The sequence below is a fragment of the Canis lupus genome, chromosome 9, assembly GCF_048164855.1.
Source record: "Canis lupus baileyi chromosome 9, mCanLup2.hap1, whole genome shotgun sequence".
Lineage (NCBI taxonomy): Eukaryota > Metazoa > Chordata > Mammalia > Carnivora > Canidae > Canis > Canis lupus.
Window position 1 is genome coordinate 5,600,223 of NC_132846.1, and position 24,464 is coordinate 5,624,686.

Genomic DNA, 24,464 nt, shown 5'->3' on the forward strand with positions numbered 1-24,464 from the left:
AAGGATAGAGACAGTAAATCACCGCAAGAGTTCATACTTATATCCTACTCAAATTCCCTGGCTAAAGGGTTTTTAACTTCTGTACCACACCTGTACCTCCCCTCTGCCACACAAAAAATTCTGGTTCTCAAGGACACAGAACATGAGAGTATTAGAAAGCCCATAATTACTCAATTGCTTTATACTCAATAGATTTTAAGTCCTGGGTAAATTAGCATACTTCCCCCTTTCCTTCTACACAGCATGCTACAAGAAGATAATGTATAAACACATGTCATCAAAACTTTCCCTTTTGTAGTCCAGAGCTAGACAAGTGTCCCAGGAGCTTTGTATAATTGCCAAGCTGGAAGGTGGGGTAAGGGAGAGAGGACGGGGTTAGCTTGGAAAGGGAAAAAAAAAAATCTGCTCTCCTTCTTTCCTCTCGAGCCTAGCCCGCCCTCTAGTGGGGATGCTAATGAGCAAGAAACAGCCAAAGGAAGGTCAGAGAGAAAATCAACTTAGCAATCACTAGAACAGGTCCTAAAATACCTAAGGGTAGAAAAGCCCTCTGTGGCTTTAAGTGGCTTCAGGTGTAGCTGGGGAAAGCAGAAGCTGCCCCAAATGAAAAGCACTTTACAAAATGTCACCAAGCAAAAAAAAAAAAAAAAAAGTCACCAAGCAAAGTGCTAAATTTCAAAATCATGACAGAGAAGGCCAATAGAGTTTCTTAGAATGACTTAATTATAATTATTTTTAAAATTATAATTATCTTAAAAGAAATGCTATTTTCTTTCAATGGACATGTAGTATATTCTAAGATATAAATGCTCATATATTTAAAAAGTATATAAGTCACAGGTGACAAGTTTTTTGTTTGTTTGTTTGTTTTTAAGATTTTATTTATCCATTTATGAGAATCACAGAGAGAGAGAGAAGCAGGCTCCACGCAGGGAGCCCGATGTGGGACTCAATCCTGGAACTCCGGGATCACGCCCTGAGTCAAAGGCAGACACCCAACCGCTGAGCCACACAGGCATCCCCAGGTGACAAGTTCAAAAGCTTAAAAATCTTTTACATACAGAAATCAATCTGTATGGATCCGAGATAAAATCCTATATTCTTTAGCATTATCTTCATGTTAAAACTCATTTTGGTCATAAAATTTCAGATTTTTAAAAATATGACTTTTAATGTTTTATTCAATAATATACAAATTCTATATTTCAAAGGTCTGAATTTCTATTTCAGTTTTAAACTGAGTTTGTAAGGAGAGGCGGAGGCTAGGGAAGAGGTAATCAAGAAATGCATTATTTAGAAGATGAGTGTAACAAGTTTTTGTTTCTTTTTTGTGGAATTCAAAAGTGCTCAAAACATTAATCCTGATGCTTTGTTCATGCTACACCTTTGTCATTAATTCATGCAAGGCCTTCCCCGTTTTATTATTTGTTTAATGATATAATGAATCTGAATATTTTAGATTTTTTTTTAGATTTTATTTATTTATTCATGAGAGATACAGAGAGAGAGGCAGAGACATAGGCAGAGGGAGAAGCAGGCTCCCTGAAGAAATGTGTGGGAAATATCAGAAAGGGAGACAGAACATAAAGACTCCTAACTCTGGGAAACGAACTAGGGGTGGTGGAAGGGGAGGAGGGCGGGGGGTGGGGGTGAATGGGTGACGGGCACTGAGGGGGACACTTGACGGGATGAGCACTGGGTGTTATTCTGTATGTTGGTAAATTGAACACCAATAAAAAATTAATTTATTAAAAAAAAAAAAGGAGCAGGCTCCCTATGGTGAGCCTGATGCAGGATTCGATCCCAAGACCTCACGATCATTCTCTGAGCCAACAACCACTGAGCCACCCAGATACCCCTAGACCTCTTGAATGGGGAATTGAAACCATATTATTTTTGCGTCCATCACAACATGTCACCAGAGGAACTGACCACCACCTTTAAAAAAACAAAAACAAAAAACCTACCAGTGAAACTTGCACAATTTCCCATGGCATACAAGTTTTTGTGAGGTGTGTGTGTTTTAATGATTTCAGATTTTCCAGTCCGGATAACCCAGAAACCACAGAATCCTAAGGCCTCAGTAAATGTCACAGGGAAACTAATAGTAAGTTACCTGACAATGAGAGGTGGGTAACGGGCAGAACCGACTACATACATAACCCGTAGAGCCCAGAGCAAGATGAAAATGCGGAGTGCTTGTTCAAAAATTAAGAATTTGGTGGGATCCCTGGGTGGCGCAGCGGTTTAGCGCCTGCCTGCCTTTGGCCCAGGGCGCACGCCGGGCTCCCTGCATGGAGCCTGCTTCTCCCTCTGCCTGTGTCTCTGCCTCTCTCTCTCTCTCTCTGTGTGACTATCATAAGTAAATTTTTTAAAAATAAAAAAAAAAAATTAAGAATTTGGGACACCTGGTGGCTCTGGGGTTAAGCGTCTGCCCTGGGCTCAGGGCGTGATCTTGGGGTCTCTGATCGAGTCCCACATCGGGCTCCCTGCATGGAGCCTGCTTCTCCCTCTGCCTGTGTCTCTGCCTCTTTGCCTCTCTCTCATGAGTAAATAAAATCTTAAAAAAAAAAAAAACTTTTTAAATTAAGAATAAGACGGCGATAGCAGGACATTAAACCAAGCACGGGGCCCTTGGAAGCGTAGAGCCCAGTACCGATCGCACGCCCGTATGTGGCCGCTCTAGTGATCAGAGATGATAAGCTCGGCTCTACCTGTCTGGAGGCCAAGAAGCGCCCGGGTCTGACCACACCCTCGCCCTCCTAGGGACACTGAGAGGCAGGGGGGCCCAGGGGCAGCTAAGAGCCCTCGCACCCATCCCTGAACTCGGGGAGGCCCTAGGTGAGCTCGCAACACTTCCCAGAGAATGCGGACTGCCGTGCAGCTAGGAACCAGGGCCTTTGCACTCGGCGCCGCGAGGTCACTCGACCTCCTGCCTGGGAGAGGATCCCGAGACGTGGCACGTCCGGGCCTTGGGCTCAGTGGGTTACTCATCAACCCAGAGGAGGGCAAGGAGGCGGCTCTCAGGCACTCCCCGGACTAGGCGCCCGGGCCGGGAGGCCAGCCGAAGACCGACGATCTAGGGAAGGTCTGCAAATCCCGGAGAGCCGAGGAGAGTCTGAGGGAAACAGACTGAACCGGAAAGGCCCCTAGAGACCCTGGCTAGTATTAGGGAGCGTCTGCAAAGACCGCGGAGAAAAGCCAGGGATCGTCTAAAAAGTGGCCAAAGCAGCTAAGGGCTGGTCTAGAAAGGGCGGTCCCCACAAAACAAGGCTCCCGGATCCCGGAAGAGAGGGTATGGAGGCCCGGATCTCCCTCTGTGACGTAAGCACACCCCAAAGGCACTGGCCACCCCTTAGAGCAAAGCCGAATGAAGCTGCAGCCAACAAAAAAAAGGAAGGCTGAAGCCGGGGTGGGGGCGGCGAGTGAGGAGAAAGGGAGGCCCTGAGAGATCGCCTGGAAATTGTGAAGCCAAAAGAACGTCAGGGGCCGACAGCAAATTGTATCTTTCGCTAAAGACACCTCCAGGTAGCGAAGCACCGACTTCTTAAGCCCCGCCCGTCACCCGTTAAGCGTAGTTCCGCCGTCTCTCAGGAAGCAGCCGTTCCCCACTTACTCCTCCCAACCCCGAGCGACCGCCCTCCTCGGTGGCGCGCTCTCCTCCCCCCCCGCAGCGCTCGCCCACTTTCTCCCGCCCATCCAGCAGTCGCCGCGCTCCGCCGTCCAGTTAGCGGGCCAAGGGGGCGGGGCCGACAGGGGCGACGCGTGACGTGTGCAGCCGCCGGCCGGGCAGCCGGGAGATGCGTGACGAAGGAGGCGCGTGACGGAGAGCGGTTGGCCGGGCTGCGGCCTCAGTCGGTGTAAACAAGGCCTCGAGCCGCTGCGGGTCCTGCGACCGCTCCTGGCTGGTGGGTGGTCTCGCGCGGGGCAGGAACCCGGCTCCAGTGGGAGGGGCTTCTCGGCTTCCTCCCTGCCTCCCCCACTTGGCGTACACACCCCCGGCACACCACGTGGGCGTGAGGCGAGAAAGGAGGGGGTGTTAAGTCGAATTCGAACCTTATTGGTTGTCGATGCTGCCGGCTTTTGCAACGGAGCGCTCTGATTGGTTCCTAAGGGGGGCGTCGGGGGGTCTCAGAGCCCTAAGGCTTTTGATTGGTTAGATAAGATAAGCTAATGAGGCGCTTTCTTCCGCGAGGGGTTTTGATTGGTCGGCCAAAGAGGTTACCTGGGAATTCACCCACCCCTCCAGGGACTTTGATAGGTGAGTTTGAGGTAGAAAACTGAGAAATTCCTCTTCAAAGGATTCTCATTGGTGAGCTAGGGTAGCGCCCTAGGCTTCACTCTCTGATTTTTTTTTTTTTTTTTTTTTTTTTTTTTTTTGCTTCACAGAATTGGGGGTTTGTGTTCCTGAAGCCTTGGGAGTTGTCACAGGCTACAGAGAATCTGTCCTACAGATTTCAATCCCTAGGAAGGGTCGCCCTCCTAGAGATAGCTACCGTTCTATCTCGGGAGAACCCTGGTGTTTCTAGAGCAGGCTTTGCTTTCACCGAACCTAAGGAGGTGACAGGAGGAGTCCCTGCACAGGACCTAATGATGCTGTGATCAGAAGATGGGATCACGGAATAGCAGCAGTGCAGGAACTGGGTCCGGAGACCCCTCCGAGGGCTTGCCCCGAAGAGGTGCTAGCCTGCGTCGGAGCGAGGAAGAGGAAGAGGAGGATGAAGATGTGGATCTGGCCCAGGTACTGGCCTATCTCCTCCGCAGGTAACTTACCCTCTGATGTGTCCCCACCAGGGATCACCACAGTCCCTTGATCCCAACTCCAGGCAGGGAGGTTACAAAGAATAGGAAGTGAGATTAGCCCAGACCAGCTGTTCTGTTTGAGCTTCCCTTCTGGACACTCAGGCACTGAGCTCAACACCCAATAAGAGTTGTTTTTAATTAGGGAGGGTCATGAAGACGACTTGCTTTTGTGTTTGAGGGGACTGTTGGGGAGCCTCTCTAGCTAAGACTACACAAATGGAATCCATTTTCCAAGTAAGTGAAAAATAAAATAAAAACCTTGCTATGATAGAAAAGGAGTGACGTGAAGGGTAAAGAGAAGAGCTGGGGAGGTGGGTGTTGAACTTTCGAGAAGTTGCTGACATGTGATATGAGGCCATGTGGATTTACTTGAAAAACAAGTTTAAATTAACCTAACTCTTACCCTGTTCTTGAGGAAAGAATGCTTTGAGGAAAGTGACCACCACCAGTAATTGACTGGAAAGGTGTGCCACTGGCTCCATTTCTTAGCTGTGGCTCCTTGGGGAAGAAGACAAGCTCGGGGATCCCTTCAGAATACTGTGTTCTGTGATGGACTCCTCAGGCAGAGGCTCAGAAGGAAATGCTCTCAGAATTTTTAGCTCCTTAGGAAGTCAACTTAGTAGGTGTGTCAACTTCCATGGAATGTTGGGGTTCTCTACTCCTGCTGTAAGCACGAAGATTCATTTCCTACTGTATCTTATAGGAGACTGAAAGTAACAGCCAAGGTCTGGTCAACCTCAAACTACAACATGGGGACAGTACGAGGGTTTGAGTAGCAGGTGATCTAAGAGCTGAGTAGCCATTGACTCTGAATTTGGTTGGTTTGGGGAACAGATCCTCCCTTTTATCATGGGCATCTCTCCACAGAGGCCAAGTGAGGCTGGTGCAGGGAGGAGGTGCAGCAAATTTACAACTCATCCAGGCCCTCTCGGACTCAGAGGAAGAGCATGACAGTGCTTGGGATGGTCGTCTTGGGGACCGATACAACCCACCTGGTAAGAGGAAAGGCAGATTGAGACACTAACATCTGAAGACTTTCATTAGAAAACCCTTTTTCTGTTTTTTTGCAAGAACAGTAGGTTAAATTGAAAGAAGATGGGATGATTCAGGGAATGAGGGAGTCTTTGTAACCCCAGTATATTCAGCCACATCAAGTGGGCTGGAGGACAGTCCTGGGACTGGATGACCTAGGATGGAACTTCTCCTTGGTACTCACAGTGGATGCAACCCCTGACACCCGGGAGCTGGAATGCAATGAGATCAAGACGCAAGTGGAATTGGCCACAGGGCGGCTGGGGCTTAGGCGGGCAGCACAGGAGCACACCTTTCCTCAGATGCTGCACCAGGTAGGCCTCTCCACCTCCAACCAGCCTGGCCACAGGACTTTTGAGGTAGCCAGAGCCCTGCCTGCCCTAGAGAAGAGGGAAATAAACCTTCTAAGGAATCCTGAAGTGCTGGAGCTGGAGACTTCTTAGCCAGCCTGCATCAGAGTTTGGTGGGACATACTTGTGTATGTGGTGTCCATTTCTGCAGCAAGAGCAATATCTTTGGAGGAGGGGGGTTGGTGCGGCTGAAGTGGCCCTCTGTTTCTGCTAGCAATATTCCCCAATCCCTTCCTTTAGAGAGAACGGGGCCTCTGCCACCGGGGAAGCTTCTCCCTTGGAGAACGGTCTCGAATGATGTCTCAGTGAGTATGGGGCTTGGTGGAGAGACTCTAAGAGCCAGATAGGTTTTATCCCCTAAACTTTGAAGAGGCAGGTGTTAGAGGATGCTCAGGGATATTAAAGTTAGGTTGAATGGGATCAAAGCTTGAGGGTAAACAAACTGGAAGAGTATAGAAATTAAGAGGATGATTGAATGAATGAAAGAAAAGGGATCGTACCCCAAGGCAAAAGGGAAGTCCACCCTTGTACTCACACTCACTGTTAGGATTCTGCTAACCAGGACGTTCCTCTTCCTCAGCTCCCTTTACCTTCACTTTGCCTCTGCTTTCCAGCTTCTTGCCCAATGATCTGGGCTTCACTGACACCTACTCTCAGAAGGCTTTCTGTGGCATCTACAGCAAAGATGGTCAGATCTTCATGTCTGCTTGCCAAGGTACCACCAGACCCTGGTCCTGCAAACTGCCCTGGAACAAGGAGCATACCCTCTGACTGAGGCTAGAAGGACCCAGGCCCAAGGAACTCCCTGGGTTAGGGATGCTTGGCCAGAACATGTTTCCCATGATCAAGGGAAGATTCCACAGATGTACAGAGGAAGAGAGGTCAGATCTAGAGAGGATGCCAGGAGGGGGTTCCCTAATTCTGCCTGATTCCTACTTCCCCAGACCAGACGATCCGACTGTATGACTGCCGGTATGGCCGCTTTCATAAATTCAAGAGCATCAAGGCCCGGGATGTAGGCTGGAGCGTCCTAGATGTGGCCTTCACCCCTGATGGGAATCACTTCCTATACTCAAGCTGGTCTGATTACAGTGAGTATGCCCCAGACTTCCACTGGCTCTCCAGCTCTGGACCTCTCCAAATGTCCATGTCCTCTGTGCCAGGACTCCATGCCTCCTCCCGGGAAAATCACTCCCAGGGTCTCACATCCTTGCCCTTTGCTCCGTCTCCTGCCTAACTTCACTTCCACCCAAGTTCCCCCAGCCCTGAAAGATTCTTGTTTCTCTTGCCTCTCTTAGTTCATATCTGCAACATCTACGGGGAGGGAGACACACACACTGCCCTGGATCTAAGGTACTGGCTTCCCTCCTTGGGCAGACTCTTCAGAAACTTCTCAAGGAAGGCTCTCCAGGAGCAAACCTCTTGAACTGGAACTCCTGCTTTGAGGGAAGAGTACACTGGTTGCAAGTGTCTCTGTGTGGATTCCTGGGAGGGAAGCACCTATCCTTGTCAGCCAGAGGACCAGGGTAAAATAGATGGTTGTAGGATTATTTAGGGTTCTCATGGAGGTAATTCACATTCTGGGACGTATTGGCAGGACTTTTTTTTCCCCTTAGAAGTACACCTTGCAACCCTCATTAGATTCTTTTTTTTTTTTTTTAATTTTTTTTTTAATTTTTATTTATTTATGATAGTCACAGAGAGAGAGAGAGAGAGAGGCAGAGACACAGGCAGAGGGAGAAGCAGGCTCCATGCACCGGGAGCCTGATGTGGGATTCGATCCCGGGTCTCCAGGATCGCGCCCTGGGCCAAAGGCAGGCGCTAAACCACTGCGCCACCCAGGGATCCCCCCTCATTAGATTCTGTGTAGACTAACAGAGGCTGAAGGAGGCCCACTTCACCCAGCTCCTTCTCTGCTTCTTTTTAGGCCAGATGAGCGTCGCTTTGCTGTCTTTTCCATTGCTGTCTCCTCCGATGGACGGGAAGTGCTAGGAGGGTGAGTATCGGTAGGGGATGCAGCCCTTGATCAGGGAGAGGGGAGTACTCCCAGAGGCCAGCTCTGCTGTCTCAGAGACTACTGGACACAGCTATCCAGGCAGCTGTGGAGAGCAGCCAGCCTGTTTTTCTCCAAGGTCAGCGTTTCAGAGCTACTTCACCTCTTGCTCACCATTTCCCCAGCATGAAATGAAAGGTCTCAAACCTCCTTGCAAACATAGCTAACTTTTCTCCCACCTCCTGCGTATAGAGACTGGGGCTTTCCCTTCAGCAGGACTCTGCAAGAGAGACTCTCCAGAGCATACATAACAATGATTCTCTTGGTTCTGGCCCCAGGACCCTCTTCATCCCTTCCCTTTCAGGGCAAATGACGGCTGCCTATATGTCTTTGATCGAGAACAGAACCGGCGCACCCTTCAGGTATTGCTCTCGAGACTTAGAGCCTCTGCCTCCCAGTCCTTGGCCCTATTAGAAGACCTAGCAAGAGGCCCTAGGTATTCTGGCTTCCTTCATCCCCTAGATTGAGTCCCACGAGGATGATGTGAATGCAGTGGCCTTTGCTGACATAAGCTCTCAGATCCTGTTTTCTGGGGGTGACGATGCCATCTGCAAAGTGTGGGATCGACGCACCATGCGGGAGGACGACCCCAAACCTGTGGGCGCACTGGCTGGGCACCAGGATGGCATCACCTTCATTGACAGTAAGGTGGGCAGTGAAGCAGACCTGCACATCCAGGTTACAGTTGTCCGGGAGCATGTCACAGTGGCCTGGTGTAGGGACTCACCGAGCTCCTTATTAGTTAAGGTTTGCAAGAGCTGGAGTTTAGGGAAGGGCTTAAGCCAAGAAACACGAGATCCTTCTGTATTCACCAGCCCTGAGCAGGGCAGGGCTTTTTGTAGAAGGAAAGAAGACCATTAATCCAGGATAGAATGGGAGGCCCAGCCAGTGCCTGGGGCAAAGAAGGGAAAACCAAGCCAGGGGGTGGGTTCTGTGGTAGAAAACCAGCAGTGAGCTGGCCTGGATGAAGCAAGAGGCAAGCTAAGTCAAAGGACTGGCATTCTTACCCTTTACCTGGAGAAGAGCTAGACAGACACAACCACCAGTATTCGCAAGCTCTGATGCCTTGTTATCCATCTGGGGATTCCCAGGGTGATGCCCGCTATCTCATCTCCAACTCCAAAGACCAGACCATCAAGCTCTGGGATATCCGACGCTTTTCTAGTCGGGAAGGAATGGAGGCCTCACGGCAGGCTGCCACACAGCAAAACTGGGACTACCGCTGGCAGCAGGTGCCCAAAAAAGGTGAGTGTGGAAGGTAGAAGCTGACACCTGGAGAGTGGAGAGTCAGGGGTGGAAGTTCCAATACTTAGCCCCTGGTAAGACCTAACAGGGGCACAGTGGATTTAACTATGGCCTGGAGAAACCCCATCCCCTTCGCCACACATTAATTCTTTGCCCAACTGTGCGGAGAGTTGGGGCAAGAGGCTGGAGATCACTCAGAACCAACTAATACAAAAGTATTTCAGTGTTTTCACAACCAGCAGAGCCACCTGGGGGAATATTAGGTGGGGAAAGAGCCATCAGTTGGGGATTGAAAAGGCAGTCATCTGTGAGTATCGATTGTTGCCGAGGACTAAGGGTGAGGGAAGATCCAGACTCCCTAATCTCCGGGCTCTCCGTGCATCCCTACCCAGCCTGGCGGAAACTGAAGCTCCCAGGGGACAGCTCCTTGATGACCTACCGGGGCCATGGGGTGCTGCACACCCTCATCCGCTGCCGATTCTCCCCCATCCATAGTACGGGCCAGCAGTTTATCTACAGCGGCTGCTCTACTGGCAAAGTTGTTGGTAAGGATTGTGTCAGGACAGGGGGCCTTGGGAAAGGCAAGAATGTTTCTCTGGCATTTCACCTGTAACCACCAGTGACCACCGTAAAAAGCCCAGTGGTGACTACAAGTGAAATGTAATTTAGCCTGGAGCAGGTCAGCCTTAAAACAGAGAAATAGAGAACCTTATATTCATCAGCATTCTAAATTAAGAAAGGGAACATAGAATTCTAATCAGTAAATATAAAAGATTGCCAGAAATATATGCAATTCTGTTTTTTAAAGAGATTACATATGAAAGGTGGGGGAGGGGGGATCAGAGACAAAAAGACAGCAGTTCCAAGTAAAGGATGTGCAGCCCCTAAAGCCAGAAGAGCGTACAGAAAGGCACACAGACACACCCACCGCTTATAAGGAGCCTAGGATAGTGCCATACTTAGGGAGGCACTCGGATAGAGACCCACTGGGAAAGAGAGAATGATGCACCTCCATCCAGATGGGGAAGAGCAAATTCAGATGTCTGCAGATGGCCCATTGTTCACTTTGGTTATGCCTTCTGTGTCTTCTGGGTTTCTTGGAAAATTGCTGTAAAGAGCTTTAGAACCATGTTGCGTTTTCTTAGTGTAGACCCTGTGACATTTAGCTAGGGGTCAGGGAGAGATACCCAAGCTCTGCTGGACCATACTCTCAGCCCAAGGTAGGGAAAAGAAACTGAGGAATTAGAGCACCCTCTGGTGTGGGCTTTGCTCCCCTATGAAAGCAGGGAAGTTGCCTAAGAGATAGGTAAGTAGTGCAGATGAGGAACTATGAGGGGTGCTTGGAAGGTACTCTGGCAGCCCCTCTCCACTCCGGCCTTCCCTGGACAGTGTATGACCTCCTCAGCGGCCGCATCGTGAAGAAGCTGACCAACCACAAGGCCTGTGTGCGTGACGTCAGTTGGCATCCGTTTGAGGAAAAGATTGTCAGCAGTTCGGTGAGGTTACAAGGGTTTGGGGGGCAGGGACCAGTGCATGTCTGGGACTTGGACCTAGGCGGGGCAGCATCTCCTGACTCTTGTCACCTCTGCTCTGCAGTGGGACGGGAACCTGCGTCTGTGGCAGTACCGCCAGGCTGAGTACTTCCAGGACGACATGCCAGAATCTGAGGAACCCCCCAGTGCCCCTGCCCCGGTGTCCCACCCCTCTACAGCCTTTTCCTCCCCCCAGTAATTCTAATCTCCAGCCCCGTACACGGAGAGCCTCTTACAAGCTCTCTGCCTCTTCCTGCCTTTCTCCCTTCCGGGAGATCTTTGGGGACTCACTGGCATTGGATGGGGGAAACACAAGCCCAGGTTTGGGGGCCCTAGCTGAGCCCTGGAAGATCCTCCCCAAGGGGCGGAGTGGACTCCTCACATGCTCACACCCAGTTGGCTAGGGTCTCTATCTCTGGCCAGGGTCCAGCAGGACTGCCATTATCTGGGGTGTGCCCTTTGTCAGCAGGAGAACTGTCCTGAGTGTTTTTAATCATGTTTGGATGTTAAGTGTTAGCTCCTAGAGTAGATGCCTGAGGTCAGGTCTGAACTGAGCTGTCAGCCGGGCCTATTGCCCTGTCCTTCATATTGAGGATTAGACTGGCCAATCAGAAGGCCAGGCGTCCTGGCCATTCTTCCAGAGATCCTGAAGGCTAGAGCTCTAGCCTTTTTGGGGAAGGCATCCTCAGCACCCTGCTGGGGTGGGAATTATGTCTTCTCCTGCTCTGTCTGGGTCTTCAGGGTGGGACAGGCTGTGGTGTGAGAGGCTCCCAGTGGCCCCACACAGGGCAGGCCTTCCCTTCCCAGACTGTTCCATCATGTTGGCAGCCAGCAGTATCAAGGAGGGATGTTGAAGGAGGACTCCTTCGTCCTCTCAATAAAGGCTTTGGCTCCCTCAATAAATTCTCTCTGTGGGAACCAGGCTCAGTGTCTGTCTCTGTCTCACTCTTTCTTTTTCCTATCTGAGGCCTTTTATCCCCTGACTTCAAGAAAGTAGTTTTAACAGAGCCTTCAGATATGTTTCTCTGTGGGGAAAAAAACACCCCTTTGATGCCCCCAAGATGAAGAGAAATACCAGAATCATTTGTTAACTGAACTCTGCAACAGCTTCCTCACTGAACTCAGAAACTTCCAGCAAGTAGAAATCAAGATAGCAAGAAGTAAGCACGTCTTAGATTGGAGCCTGGAACACCCACATCAGCTTTGTTCTGGGGCTGGCCTTGGTACCAGTCTGGTCTATGAGAAGAAGTAGCCCAGAGCCAGAGAGAACCTACGGGTTTTGATGCCAGGCCTCACCTGGTGCTTCACATTCGGGACCTCACCTACCCTCACAGCCAGCCTTTAGTAAAAGTGTGCAAATGGCAGTGTGCACAGGTCAGGCAGCATGACCCTGAGCAAGCCCATGGTATGGTCAGTAGGGAACTTGGTTGGGATTCATATGCAGCTCTGATCCATCTGTCCCCATGACATTTCATTATCCCTAATGCAATTTCCAAACCAGGGTGCACACCTCCAGGGGTTCTGAAAAACACAACAAGGGGTGAAAGGGATACCTCTTTTATGGCTAAATAGGTTGTTTTAAAAGAATAGATTGTCCAGCTGCCCAGTATCCATGTGTTCTCTTTCCTCTGACTGCTCTGCCTCATGTGAAACTGCCATCCCAGTCTCCCTCGCCACTGGCCCACTTCATTCCCCTTCTGCCACTTTAACCCAGGGATGCCATCCATCTCACCCAGAACCTTAGTATTACCTCCAGCGCACTAAAATTAGAAGCAAATTAAAATTATTAGTATCCTCAAAGCCTTTAATCAAGGCCCCAAGGACCATCCATTCTCATTAAGAGATGCATTTCCAATACAATTTTAGTTTATTATTAATTATCACAATGTGTAAAATCTTTGCTACACTAATTACACATTTTGTACTACTAACATGTATTATGAGAACTATATCCAGAGGAAAAATGTTTTAACTTCTAGAGCCTTATGATCACAGGAAATATTTAAAAATTAAGTTTTAGGGATCCCTGGGTGGCGCAGCGGTTTGGCGCCTGCCTTTGGCCCAGGGCGCGATCCTGGAGACTCGGGATCGAATCCCACGTCGGGCTCCCGGTGCATGGAGCCTGCTTCTCCCTCTGCCTGTGTCTCTGCCTCTCTCTCTCTCTCTCTCTTTCTCTCTGTGTGACTATCATAAATAAATAAAAAAAAAACTTAAAAAAAATAAAAAAAAAATAAAAATAAAAAAATAAAAAAATAAAAATTAAGTTTTAGTGGCACCTGGGTGGCTCAGTTGATTAAGCAGGCCAACTCTAGACTTCAGCTCAGATTCTGAGCTCCCAGGGAGTCTGCTTGGGATTTTCTCCCTTTCCCTCTGCCCCTCGCCCTGCTTGTGTGCTGGCTCTCTCTCTAAAATAAACGGGTAAATCTTTTTTTAAAACAATTAAGTTTCAAATTATATATATTGTTTTTTTGGCAGAGAAGTGTGATCAATAAAAGACCCAGGCATAAAAACATTCAGATAGATTCTGTGGGGGAAGTCTAGTAGAAATATAATTTCTGACTATTAAGATTTTGTCACTTTTTTAAAATGGTTAGTGGTAAGATATATAATCACTGTATTAGCTTCCATTGGGTATATTTAAAAGAATGAATGGAAAGATGATTGATTGATTGATTGATTGATAGATAAATAGAATTGGAAATTATGTCTTGTGCAACTATTTAAAATTACAATGAAAAATTTTTTGTCAACTTAAAAATATGTGAGGGGTTCTTTAGGTCTTCCTATTAGGGTCCATAAACAGGGACTATGTTGAGGTTTAGGCTTTAGGATCTAGATGGAATCTGATTAATCCATCTTGATCCATTTATGGATCTGGGCACTGAGGACCAAGGAGGGTTAGTTGATTTTCCCAAAGTCACACAGTTCAGGATTCGGGTACTTGCTTGCTCATTCCTTTCACTACTTTGTGAGCCTCTACTGTGCTCTGAAATCCCCAATTCTGAGGAATGAGGAAGGATAGCAAAAAGGGATCTCAGTTACTGAATGACAGGGACATCCCTTGGGTAGGTCGCTCTCTGCCTTGTGGCTCTAGCCCCAGGGGTCAGGCTGGGAGGCCAATGTAGGGCTCAGGACCCAGGGTAACCAGTTGGAGGACACACCTAAGGTTTTGATGGGCTCCAAGCTGGGGATTTCCCTTGTAGGGTTTCCCCCACCCCAATCCCCATCATGTGGCAGTAAGCCTAATCTTTGGGGTTCTGAAAGTCCAACCTGGGCCACCACCATCTCTCATACAGTACACCTTCCACAGGACACTTGAGCTTCATCTGTTGGCTGTCATAATAAACATACCAAAGAGTGATCCCATCTTAGATCTGATGGCTTGTGCATTGCATAACCACCATGGTTTGCATAGGGCCAAACTAGCCCCTCAGAGCCCTTCACACCAGACAGGGCCTGGGGCTAGGTCAAGGCCCTAGGGTCCGGTGCACCTAAGTGGATACCCCTGCCGATGTGCCTCCCCAGCCTGAGCTGGACGCAGTACCGTGCACGGCCACCTTGTGCATCCTGCAGTGGCAGGCTCTTGCACTCAGAATTCAGGAGAGGAGCCGGATCACACTGATGATGAGGCAGACACAGATTTTTTTTTTTTAATAATTTCCAAGGTCTGGTTAGTTTGAATCTTCAGGACCCCTGATTTCCCTGCGGAGCAAACATGGTAAGGGTGGGGTGGGGTGGGAGTGACCAGCTGACCAAACAGACAGGGAGACCCAGGAAGGCTGTGGACAGGACAGCGAACAGCAGGCCTGGCCCTCTGACATGAACCAGAACATGGTTGGAGTGGGGACACAGGGCTAACAGGAAAGGACACAGGCCACTGTCAGGACACACATCCAAAGCTAGGACCCTGCTGACGTGGCAGCCCTCCACCCTGGCCCCTTCTGCCCCCCGCCCCTCTCCCCCGCCTGCCAGCTGCCAACAGGGCTCTGCCCTGTGTCTGCCACACCTGTCACTGCCTGTCCTTGTCCAGGGGGGGCCCCATCAGCCCCTCCTCAGCTGCCCAGCAGAGCAGGCGGTTAGCGGGGAGGGAGGGAACATGGAGCGGGGGCCGGCAGTGGGGGCAGGGCTGGGGGCCGGGGCCCGAATCCGGGCATTGCTGGGCTGCCTGGTCAAGGTGCTGCTCTGGGTGGCCTCTGCCTTGCTGTACTTTGGAAGTGAACAGGCCGCCCGCCTCCTGGGCAGCCCCTGCTTACGGCGCCTCTACCATGCCTGGTTGGCAGCAGTGGTCATCTTTGGGCCCCTTCTGCAGTTCCATGTCAACCCTCGGACTATCTTCGCCAGCCATGGCAACTTCTTCAACATGTGAGTCCGCTGGAGGCTGTGGGCGCCGGCTCCCTGCACTCTGGGATCCCAGCTCCCACCTCCAGGTTTCTGTCCTCCTGCCAGTCTGGACACTAAAAATAGGCTAGGTGGTTGAGGAGAAATTGGGAGGTGGGGGGAGGGGAACAGAGTCATGGGGTACAGGGGAAATCAGAAGCAGGGCTGAAGAGCAAATGTGGCTCCGGGAAGGATGAATGGACCTCTAAGGAGCCGACAAAATTTAAGTGGATGGGGAGGAAGGGGGGGAGCAACGGGTGATACTGTGTAGGACTGGGGACGGAGCAGCGTGGGAACACAGATGGCGTGGAAGCTGGGGCGGAGGGGTCTCAGTAGCTAGTCTCCCTTCTTCTGTGCCCACAGAAAGTTTGTGAATTCAGCATGGGGCTGGACATGTACCTTCCTGGGGGGCTTCGTGTTGCTGGTGGTGTTCCTGGCTACTCGGCGTGTGGCAGTGACTGCCCGGCACCTGAGCCGGCTGGTGGTGGGGGCAGCGGTGTGGCGGGGGGCCGGCCGGGCCTTCCTGCTCATCGAGGACCTGACCGGCTCCTGCTTCGAGCCTCTGCCCCAGGGCCTGCTGCTCCACGAGCTTCCAGACCGCCGCAGCTGCCTGGCGGCTGGCCACCAGTGGCGGGGCTACACGGTCTCCTCCCACACCTTCCTGCTCACCTTCTGCTGCCTGCTCATGGCCGAGGAAGCCGCAGTGTTCGCCAAGTATCTGGCCCATGGGCTGCCAGCCGGGGCCCCCCTTCGCCTTGTCTTCCTGCTCAACGTGCTGCTGCTGGGCCTCTGGAACTTCTTGCTGCTCTGTACCGTCATCTACTTCCACCAGTACACTCACAAGGTGGTGGGTGCCGCGGTTGGCACCTTTGCCTGGTACCTCACCTATGGCAGCTGGTATCATCAGTCCTGGTCTCCAGGGAGCCCGGGCCACGGGCTCTTCCCTCGGCCCCACTCCAGCCGCAAGCATAACTGAAGGAAATAAAGGCAAATCAGGCCTAGCTCTGGCTCTGCTCATCATTTGGTTGGGAGGGGGGTTGGGGGGCTCAAAAAGGGTGGGAAGGGTAAGAAGGGAGTCAGGCAGTCTCAGTTCCTCGGTCATTCCTTGCTGTTAGTGACCATAAATGTCCTTCCTTATGTTTGATCTCCATCCCTCCTGGTATCCTTTCAAGTCTCCCAGTCCTTGCAGACTTCAACCTCTCTGGGGGGCCTCCGATGTCAAGGAATGGCAATGCTAGAGCAGATAAAAGTGCCCTTTGGATATGGGCAGCACTCCCGTAGAGCAGGTGCTTCATCTCCAGCCTGGTTGAATTGTTTTTCTGCTTCCTCCACTGAATCCCTCTTCCGCCTTCCTTAAGGGCCTGCCTGCCTGGGCACATTCACGTAACAGGTATTTTTTGAGTCAAGCATAATTCCCATGCCTTAGGAATAAGAAAGATGGGATCCCTGGGTGGCGCAGCAGTTTGGCGCCTGCCTTTGGCCCAGGGAGTGATCCTGGAGACCTGGGATCGAATCCCACTTGGGCTCCCTGCATGGAGCCTGCTTCTCCCTCTGCCTGTGTTGTGTCTCTGCCTCTCTCTCTCTCTCTCTCTCTCTCTCTCTCTCTGTGACTATCATGAATAAATAAATAAAATCTTAAAAAAAAAAAAGGAATAAGAAAGACAAGGTTTCTGCTGTTTGGGGGCTTAGTGGCTAGCGGGGGAAGCAGATAATTAACTCACAAATAATAGCACACACTTCTCTTGTGCTTACTATGTGTCAGGCAGAGTTCTAAGTGTCTCCAAGTTCTTCAAATAAACCAAGACATTTAGTCCTCATAACAACACTATTAGGTGGGTTTGGTAGTGTTCCTATTGTACAGTTGTGAAAACCGAGGCACAGAGGTTAAGTGACTTGTTCACAGCTAGTAGATATTAAAGCCAGAATTAGAAACCCAGGCGGTATGGGTCCATCATCTGTGTTCTAAACCAAGGACTAGCAACTACAGCCCTCCTGTGGCCAGACTTCGTATGGCCTGAGAGTTAAGAAAGGTTTTTTACATTTTTAATGATTGAAAAAAACAAAGAATAATATTTTATGGTATGTGAAGATTACACAGAATTAAAATTCCAAGGTCCATAGACAGTTTTATTAGAACCTAACCCTGGGGATCCCTGGTGGCGCAGCGGTTTGGCGCCTGCCTTTGGCCCAGGGCGCGATCCTGGAGACCCGGGATCGAGTCCCACGTCGGGCTCCCTGCATGGAGCCTGCTTCTCCCTCTGCCTGTGTCTCTGCCTCTCTCTCTCTCTGTGACTATCATAAATAAATAAAAATTAAAAAAAAAAAGTTATCTGCTCTAATGGCAGAGTTAAGTAGTTTCTACAGACACCATAGAGCCCTCAAAGCCTAAAATATTTACTATCTGGCCTTTTACAGGGAAAGTTTGTCAAACCCTGGTCTAAACCACACTATGTCCCCCCTCCCCAAACTAAATAGTAATAGTAGAGAGCTAATAGTAGAGAGCTCAGTGCTATGAATGTACTAAACCAGGTCGGTTTGTAATGGAGACTTGGCAGGGAGATACTTTATAAAGGATGATGGAGAAAGTTACCTCTGGAGAGGTGACATTTGAGCTGAGAACCTAATGACAACTCCAGGCAGGGAAAGGGTGTGTCAGGCCAAGGGACTGGTAAGGCCAAAGGCCTGAGGCAGGAATGAAGAAGGTGATACACGACACAACAGGTTTAAGCAACAATGGAAGGCCGGGTTATTTGCAAGTGTAAGGAAAATGGCAAAGCAGTACAAAGTGAAGTTGAAGGAGAACAGGTGCCAGGCAGTCCAGGCAAGCCTTCTGGGCCAGGAAAGCCCTTTAGATTTCATTCTAAGGTAAACAGGAAATTGGGAAAGAGCTTTAAGCTGGAGAGGTCTGTGTGGAGAGTAGAGAGGGGTGTAATCCACAATAAGGATCAGGAGGGAGCTGACGGGGCCTGGGTTGAAGAGGTGACAGCGGCTGAATGTCACCGCATGGGTCAGACGATGCCCGTGGAGCCAGGGCTGGGGAAGGGAGGCCAGAAAAGATGGAAAGGAGCCAGATAAGGCTTATCACCGTCCCAGGCCGAGCAGGGACACAAGGGAACCAGAGTCCGGGAGCAGGGAGGTGGGAGGCGGGAGGCGGGCCCTGGCCGAGTGGCCGGCCTACGGGCTCCCGGAGGCGGGGCCGCGGTGCGTGGGGAGGCGAGGCGAGGCGAGGCGAAGCAAGAAGTAGCAGGGGTGGTGGCCGTAGGCTTGGGGACGAAAGGCGGGAAGCGAGGAGGCGGGGAGGGAGAGGCTGGGCTTCGAGAGCAGGGCGGGGAGGGGAGGCGGGCCGGGGCGCAGGAGGCGGTGGCAGCGCTCCTCGCGGCCGGCAGGGGGCGCCCGGCCTGCCGCCGCCCTCCGCCCGCCCGGCTCCGGGGCTGGCCCCGCCCCCTCCGGCGCCGCCGCTCGCCGCTCCCCAGGAAGGCCGAGCGGGCGGCGAGCGCCGCTTTCGCTTTCTCTTCCCGGTGCACGCTCCGCGTCTCGTGCGGCGCTAGGCCCCCCGCCCCGGCTATGGCCACGCTCAGGGTCCAGCCTGAAGCCCAAGCCAAGGTGAGCGCTGCGGGTTCGAGGACGGGCCCGCTAGGGAGGCGTGGCTCCGAAAGGCTGCAGGCGTCGTGCCCGGCCCCAGCCCCCGTCGCGGGTCGGGGTCGAGGTCGGTGGGAGCCCCGGTGAGGCTCGGTGCCAGGAGCACCTGTGCCCCGGGAGAGACAGGCGAGGTCCGCCTGCCGGGAGAGGCCGGCGGCCGAGGTCCAGCGGAGTGCGGTGAAGCGGAGAGCTGGCGTGGAGGGGAGGTCCGCTGGCGCGGGGCCCGGGGCCACACACGGACGGGGTGCGAAGCTGCCCCGCCACCTCATGGCCTTTCCCACGGGAGGGCCCCCGGCCACTCCACAAGGCACTCCGTCCCTGCCCCAGTCGCAGAGGCTCTTACACCCCTCCTTGTACAGCCCAGGAGACCGGAGCGATCTGTTCTCACTTGGACCATTCGCCCTTCACCACCAGAAATGTTCTCATCCCCCACATCCAGCCCCACGGGGATCCACTTCACCCTCCCCAACCCCACGGGATGCGTTCCACCCGTCCCCAGGTCAGGCCCTTCAAAACCCTAAGGGAACGGTCCTCAAGTGAACTGGCCATAAAGCCAGGTGTGTGAAGGGCTGCCTGTGTCCCACAGGTGGACGTGTTCCGTGAAGACCTGTGTACCAAGGTAAGACCTGCCCCATCAGCACCCCACCCCTACCTAACGCCCACTGCTCAACCCTTCCTTGCTGGGCAGTGTCAGCCCTGCTTCACTGCCTCGAAGAATATTTGATTCTGACCTCCGTTTTCCCCTACCCCACCTCACACACAGACAGAGAACCTGCTGGGGAGCTACTTCCCCAAGAAGATTTCTGAGTTGGATGCATTTTTAAAGGTATTAGGGGCAGCAAAAAGCTAGAGAGAGGGGTCAAGGGGAGAGTCTGGGGGGCCATCAGAGCGAGGTGAGAGGGATGCCCTTGCCTCCAGCCCTCCTCCCACCCTGCACCAGGAGCCAGCTCTCAATGAAGCCAACCTGAGCAATCTGAAGGCCCCATTGGACATCCCAGTACCCGATCCAGTCAAGGAGAAAGAGAAAGAGGAACGAAAGAAACAGCAGGAGGCAAGCTGGGAAGAGCTGGGAGGAGGGGCCCAATCATGGGGAAAATCAGCCTTCAGCCTGACTCCCAAGAGCTCCTCTCTCCCTGCAGAAGGAAGAAAAAGATGAAAAGAAGAAAGGGGAAGATGAAGACAAAGGTACCAACCACTATGAAGGGACTTGAGTCTCACTTCCCAGGAGCTCTTCCCTGCTCTCACACAGTCCCAGCCTGGTGACTGACCCCGTTGCCCACTGCCTAGGTCCTCCCTGTGGCCCAGTGAACTGCAATGAGAAGATTGTGGTCCTCCTTCAGCGTCTAAAGCCTGAGATCAAGGATGTCATTGAGCAACTCAACCTGGTGAGCCCTCCCAATTCCATCTCTAGGCTTCAGATCAAATCCTTTGTCCTCCTTGGTTCCTGCTAGGTAGAACTTAGCACCAGCAAGGCCTGAGCCGGAGAGCACAGCAAATGCAGCCAGAATTGTAGGCCCTGGGGCTTAGGACAGACTTGGCATACTTCCCTCACCCACTGTGGGCAGGGAAGCAGAGGACAGGAACCTGGAAATTAGGTAGGGAGCTGATGTGGCTTTGATGCCTTTCCCTCCTCCCAGGTCACCACCTGGTTGCAGCTACAGATACCTCGGATTGAAGATGGAAACAATTTTGGAGTGGCTGTCCAGGTGAGAGCGCTACCCCACTCCTCTGCCCTTCTTACTGCTCCAGTCCACGATGCTTTCCACTTTCCCCGTTGCATTCTTCCCCCAGGAGAAGGTGTTTGAGCTGATGACCGCTCTTCACACCAAGCTGGAAGGCTTCCACACTCAAATCTCCAAGTGAGTGACTGCCCACCGGCACCTGCATTCACATTCTGCCTTTGCCTTGCACAGAGCCCTGGGCTCCCTCTTCCTTCTCCCACTCCATATCCTTCTACTTCCCACAGGTATTTCTCTGAGCGGGGTGATGCTGTGACCAAAGCAGCCAAGCAGCCCCATGTGGTAGGTGAGGCCTAAGTCAGGGTACATGGGTGGGGGAAGGATGCATCTGAAGTCTGGCCTGACCCAGCTCTCCCACAGGGTGACTATCGGCAGCTGGTGCACGAGCTGGATGAGGCAGAGTACCGGGACATCCGGCTGATGGTCATGGAGATCCGCAATGCTTATGTGAGGAAGTGAGGGCAGGGATGGGTAGAGGCAGCTTTCCCAGGCCACCTACTCCCTGACCCTGTAGGCTGGGGGTGAAGGGTGACAGAGCTTAGCATCTCCATAATGCTAGATATGGGGCACCGGAGCCACTGGGGGCCTGTGGCTGACCCCCACTCCTCTCTGGCCCTGTAGGCTGTATTATATGACATCATCTTGAAGAACTTTGAGAAGCTCAAGAAGCCCAGGGGAGAAACAAAAGGAATGATCTATTGAGAGCCTCCTTTCATTCTGTAATGGGTCCAGCAGAGACTATCTTATCTTCTACTGAGGACTCCAGACTTTCCCCAACTTCAGCCCATTGAGGCTTCTCCCTCCCCTCGCCTCCCAGGCACAATAAATAGTCATACCATTGTCCTTCAGCCCAACCTCTTTATTAGATCCTGACCCTCCCCATCCCACCCCCCAGCCCTGGCTCAGGTATTTCCATTGGTGGGACCAACCCATTGGGTGATTTGGGTGTTCAGCTGCTGGTTGGTCCAGTCCTGCCGGATGTCATCAAGGTGGCAGTCAAAGTCCACAAGGTGCTGGTGGGCCCGGCCCTCCAGGAGTGCTCCCACCATCTGCCGTGACTCTTCCCAGTCCCTCCACATCACTCTGAAATAATAACCCCCGTGGAGGTCAAACTCAGCAGGCAGTGGGGCCAGACACTTGGCAGAGATTAGCATCTAGAGATGGACCCTTGGGGCAAGATCAAAGACAGAGGAGGCCCAGGAGCTGTGGGTTTCCAAGAAGAGGTGGAGGGAGTGGGGCACTCACAAGTTCTTGTCCTTGGGGACCCAGCGGAGACCATGGTTTTCCAGGACAATGACAGGGGGCACATGAGGCTGAGGCACCAGTTTCTGATTGTCCAACTGTGCAGACAAGGAAAGGCTGGTGAGGGTTTCAAGGATCCCCCTTCCTACTTTCTCACCAACTCCACACCCAGAAACCCAAAACTCACCATAACAAGGACTGCATCAGGGAAGAATTCTGCAATCCGCCCAGCAATTTTCAAGGCCAGGGGCCCAGCACTGTGTAAAGGGAAGATCAGAGGAGTGAGGAGCTGACTATGGGTGGACCCTATCCATCTGAGCTGGATTTCCCAGATCTCTTCGATGATGGTACCATGATGGCCTTTCCCTGTAGCTGGCCTTGGGGGTCAGACCTGCTAGAAGTTTCATACATAACTACTTAATGCTTGAGTGCAGTGGAAAACAGGTGCTCGGGACTGCTAGTCAAGGTGAAAATCAAAGGTCATCTTTTGGGAGGGTAATTTGGCATAGCCACCCAAATTTAAACAGTATATTATACGTATGCTGACCCAGAAATTCCACTTATAAAGAATTTACTGTAATGATTGGACAGTGTATTAACAAAAAAAAAAAAAAAGGGAAACAACCTCAATATTTAAGGCATTAAATAAATCCTAGTACATCCATACTCATACTACATAGCTATTAGGATAAATTTTTTGGTGTAGACATGGAAAGATGGCAGATACTTACTGAAGAGGGAAAAGCAAATTACAAAACTGTATAATTTGATCCAGATACGTGGTTAATACAAAAGTAGAAAACTGTTTCTCTACATAAGGAAAAATTTCCCCCCAAAAGTTACTGGTTGGGCTTCCTCTGTGCTCTTTTAGCACTTGGCCAGGCCAGCCACCTCAGTTCAAATCAGGTGCCAGCTTGTACTGATACACAGCTATCCTCCCCACCCCCACCACAGCTCTTCCAGGTTGCTCCTTCATACCCAGCCTAATGCCTGGTGGATCTAGTCCCTGCTCCTAAGCATGTGACGAAGGAAAAATGGAAGGAATGACCAAGAGTTCTCTCGATCCCTCATCCCGTAACCCTTAGCCTTCTGCCTCCGGCTACTCCACTCACCTCTGGTCGTCCAGAGCTGCATTGGCATGGTAGTACCCAGCCACTATCAGACCGGCCTGCGCGCCCCACACATCCACCTGCCGTGGGAAAGGGGCCATCAGAAACTCAATCGTGCGGCCCGCCCTGGAGGTGTGCACTGCTGCCAAGGCCGGGGATGGGCTTGGGCTAAGGGTGTTAGGGGGGTTCGCGGCGGTCGGTGGGCGTCCAGCGGCGGCACCTGGTTGAGGGCGACCTCCAGCATGACGGACAGGGCCAGGTGGCTGTGGAACAGGGGCACACAGTCGGTGAGACACAGACACTCTCCCGACCGCGGCGAGGGCGCCAGCAACAGCCCGTTGACGGAGGCGTGCGGGTACCGCGCGGCGTGCAGACACATCTTCCCGTAGGCCCGGGCCGAGATCTCCACCTCCCCCATGGCGAGCGAGGCCCCAGCTCGCGTCCGCGAAGCTCCCTCCAGCGCCCCGGCGCCTTCCTTGGCCCCTTCCCTTCCCCGCAGCTTAGATTCGGCAGTGACGCTGACTCGGGCCGAAGACAGCCCGCCGGCTCCGGGGGACCCGGGTCCCGGCGTCCGGCCCCAGGCCCCCACTGGCCCGGAACGTAGGCGGCCCGGTAAGCACGCTGCGGCGCGGAGCCCCGCCCCCGCCCGCCCCCGCCCGCCCCCAGGGGGCGGCCCCAGATCCGCGCGAGACCCGGGGCACTCGAGCCGGCTGCCCAGCGCAGCGCCCGCTTCTGGAGCCCCGCCCACATGGTGCTCCTTGGTAGGCTCGAAGGTTCTCATTTTGCCCAATCATCGGCCGCCTCCAAACCTTGCCCCGCCTTTGTCTCCCGCGAACCGCAGAAAACTAGGGAGAACCGCTCGCAGGCGGATTGGCTAGGCTACTGGACTGCGGCCCAGGATTGAGGACGGCTGCGTCTGATACCTGTGCCGCCGCTCCCGCAGGCCCAGCAAAGCCAGCAGGGTGGAGCGCGCGCCCGGCGCCGGGTGTCCCAGGGCGCCGGGTCTCCGAACCTGGGCACCAAGCGGACTGCCTTGCTCCTACTATAGGATGAGTGGATTTGTACTGTAGGCCAGCTCCATCGCTAACGAGCTGTGTTACTTTTGCCACCCAGGATATATGGCCCTTGGTTTCCTTAATGTAGTCTCTGCAGAAGTAAAAGAGGTAATTGGCTGAAGGAGGGGGGAAGAGAACAAATTTACAGACCCATCCTTCCCTTTATGTCCTGCGATATTATTTCCTTCAACACAGTGTCTTGGGAGTGTTTTTTTGCCCTTGTCGACTCTTGAGAAGGAGTCCCACCTTTCACCCATAATTCTCCCAGTGAAACCTCACTCAGGCTTGCTC

At 52.3% G+C, this 24,464-nt stretch overlaps 4 protein-coding genes across 10 annotated transcripts; 3 read left to right on the plus strand and 1 right to left on the minus strand.

The window, feature by feature from the left end:
• Window positions 1-3,600: 3,600 nt before the first annotated feature.
• On the plus strand, window positions 3,601-11,934 carry DCAF11 (DDB1 and CUL4 associated factor 11). 7 transcript variants are annotated; one of them, XM_072837977.1, is made up of 15 exons: window positions 3,601-3,905; window positions 4,387-4,761; window positions 5,668-5,795; window positions 6,019-6,146; window positions 6,423-6,487; window positions 6,797-6,897; window positions 7,127-7,273; window positions 7,481-7,535; window positions 8,110-8,178; window positions 8,540-8,597; window positions 8,698-8,883; window positions 9,327-9,480; window positions 9,873-10,025; window positions 10,870-10,976; window positions 11,077-11,934. In XM_072837977.1, exons 2-15 carry the CDS (start codon window positions 4,607-4,609, stop codon window positions 11,209-11,211), a joined length of 1,641 nt encoding a protein of 546 aa, XP_072694078.1. In that variant the 5' UTR covers window positions 3,601-3,905; window positions 4,387-4,606; the 3' UTR covers window positions 11,212-11,934. The 7 variants fall into 7 exon arrangements, with proteins under 7 accessions (XP_072694078.1, XP_072694082.1, XP_072694080.1 ...); XM_072837981.1 differs by having other exon boundaries at window positions 3,752-4,258; window positions 4,387-4,738; XM_072837979.1 differs by having other exon boundaries at window positions 3,763-3,905; window positions 4,555-4,761.
• A 2,934-nt stretch (window positions 11,935-14,868) lies between these two features.
• Window positions 14,869-16,390, plus strand: FITM1 (fat storage inducing transmembrane protein 1). Its single transcript, XM_072837984.1, has 2 exons — window positions 14,869-15,374; window positions 15,753-16,390. The coding sequence occupies exons 1-2, from the start codon at window positions 15,109-15,111 to the stop codon at window positions 16,363-16,365; spliced, it is 879 nt and encodes a 292-aa protein (XP_072694085.1). The 5' UTR covers window positions 14,869-15,108; the 3' UTR covers window positions 16,366-16,390.
• A 2,415-nt stretch (window positions 16,391-18,805) lies between these two features.
• Window positions 18,806-21,615, plus strand: PSME1 (proteasome activator subunit 1). The gene is made up of 11 exons (XM_072838021.1): window positions 18,806-18,992; window positions 19,615-19,647; window positions 19,792-19,854; window positions 19,969-20,079; window positions 20,168-20,213; window positions 20,316-20,413; window positions 20,666-20,734; window positions 20,820-20,887; window positions 20,995-21,049; window positions 21,128-21,214; window positions 21,389-21,615. Exons 1-11 carry the CDS (start codon window positions 18,954-18,956, stop codon window positions 21,467-21,469), a joined length of 750 nt encoding a protein of 249 aa, XP_072694122.1. The 5' UTR covers window positions 18,806-18,953; the 3' UTR covers window positions 21,470-21,615.
• On the minus strand, window positions 21,606-23,770 carry EMC9 (ER membrane protein complex subunit 9). Its single transcript, XM_072838022.1, has 5 exons — window positions 23,339-23,770; window positions 23,122-23,198; window positions 22,197-22,266; window positions 22,013-22,107; window positions 21,606-21,850 (listed from the first exon to the last, which is right to left on the minus strand). Exons 1-5 carry the CDS (start codon window positions 23,534-23,536, stop codon window positions 21,670-21,672), a joined length of 621 nt encoding a protein of 206 aa, XP_072694123.1. The 5' UTR covers window positions 23,537-23,770; the 3' UTR covers window positions 21,606-21,669.
• Window positions 23,771-24,464: the final 694 nt, after the last annotated feature.

Excerpts from the sequence above, each read along its gene's own strand:
- DCAF11 (XM_072837977.1), top strand. The coding sequence starts at position 4,607 with ATGGGATCACGGAATAGCAGCAGTGCAGGAACTGGGTCCGGAGACCCC. Across the intron at positions 8,179-8,539 it reads GGACGGGAAGTGCTAGGAGG|GGCAAATGACGGCTGCCTAT; the intron begins GTGAGTATCGGT and ends CTTCCCTTTCAG. Across the intron at positions 10,026-10,869 it reads CTCTACTGGCAAAGTTGTTG|TGTATGACCTCCTCAGCGGC; the intron begins GTAAGGATTGTG and ends TTCCCTGGACAG.
- FITM1 (XM_072837984.1), top strand. The coding sequence starts at position 15,109 with ATGGAGCGGGGGCCGGCAGTGGGGGCAGGGCTGGGGGCCGGGGCCCGA. Across the intron at positions 15,375-15,752 it reads CATGGCAACTTCTTCAACAT|AAAGTTTGTGAATTCAGCAT; the intron begins GTGAGTCCGCTG and ends CTGTGCCCACAG.
- PSME1 (XM_072838021.1), top strand. The coding sequence starts at position 18,954 with ATGGCCACGCTCAGGGTCCAGCCTGAAGCCCAAGCCAAG. Across the intron at positions 19,855-19,968 it reads AGTTGGATGCATTTTTAAAG|GAGCCAGCTCTCAATGAAGC; the intron begins GTATTAGGGGCA and ends ACCCTGCACCAG. Across the intron at positions 20,735-20,819 it reads ATTTTGGAGTGGCTGTCCAG|GAGAAGGTGTTTGAGCTGAT; the intron begins GTGAGAGCGCTA and ends TTCTTCCCCCAG.
- EMC9 (XM_072838022.1), bottom strand. The coding sequence starts at position 23,536 with ATGGGGGAGGTGGAGATCTCGGCCCGGGCCTACGGGAAGATGTGTCTG. Across the intron at positions 22,108-22,196 it reads CTGATGCAGTCCTTGTTATG|TTGGACAATCAGAAACTGGT; the intron begins GTGAGTTTTGGG and ends TTGTCTGCACAG. Across the intron at positions 21,851-22,012 it reads GTCCCCAAGGACAAGAACTT|AGTGATGTGGAGGGACTGGG; the intron begins GTGAGTGCCCCA and ends TTATTATTTCAG.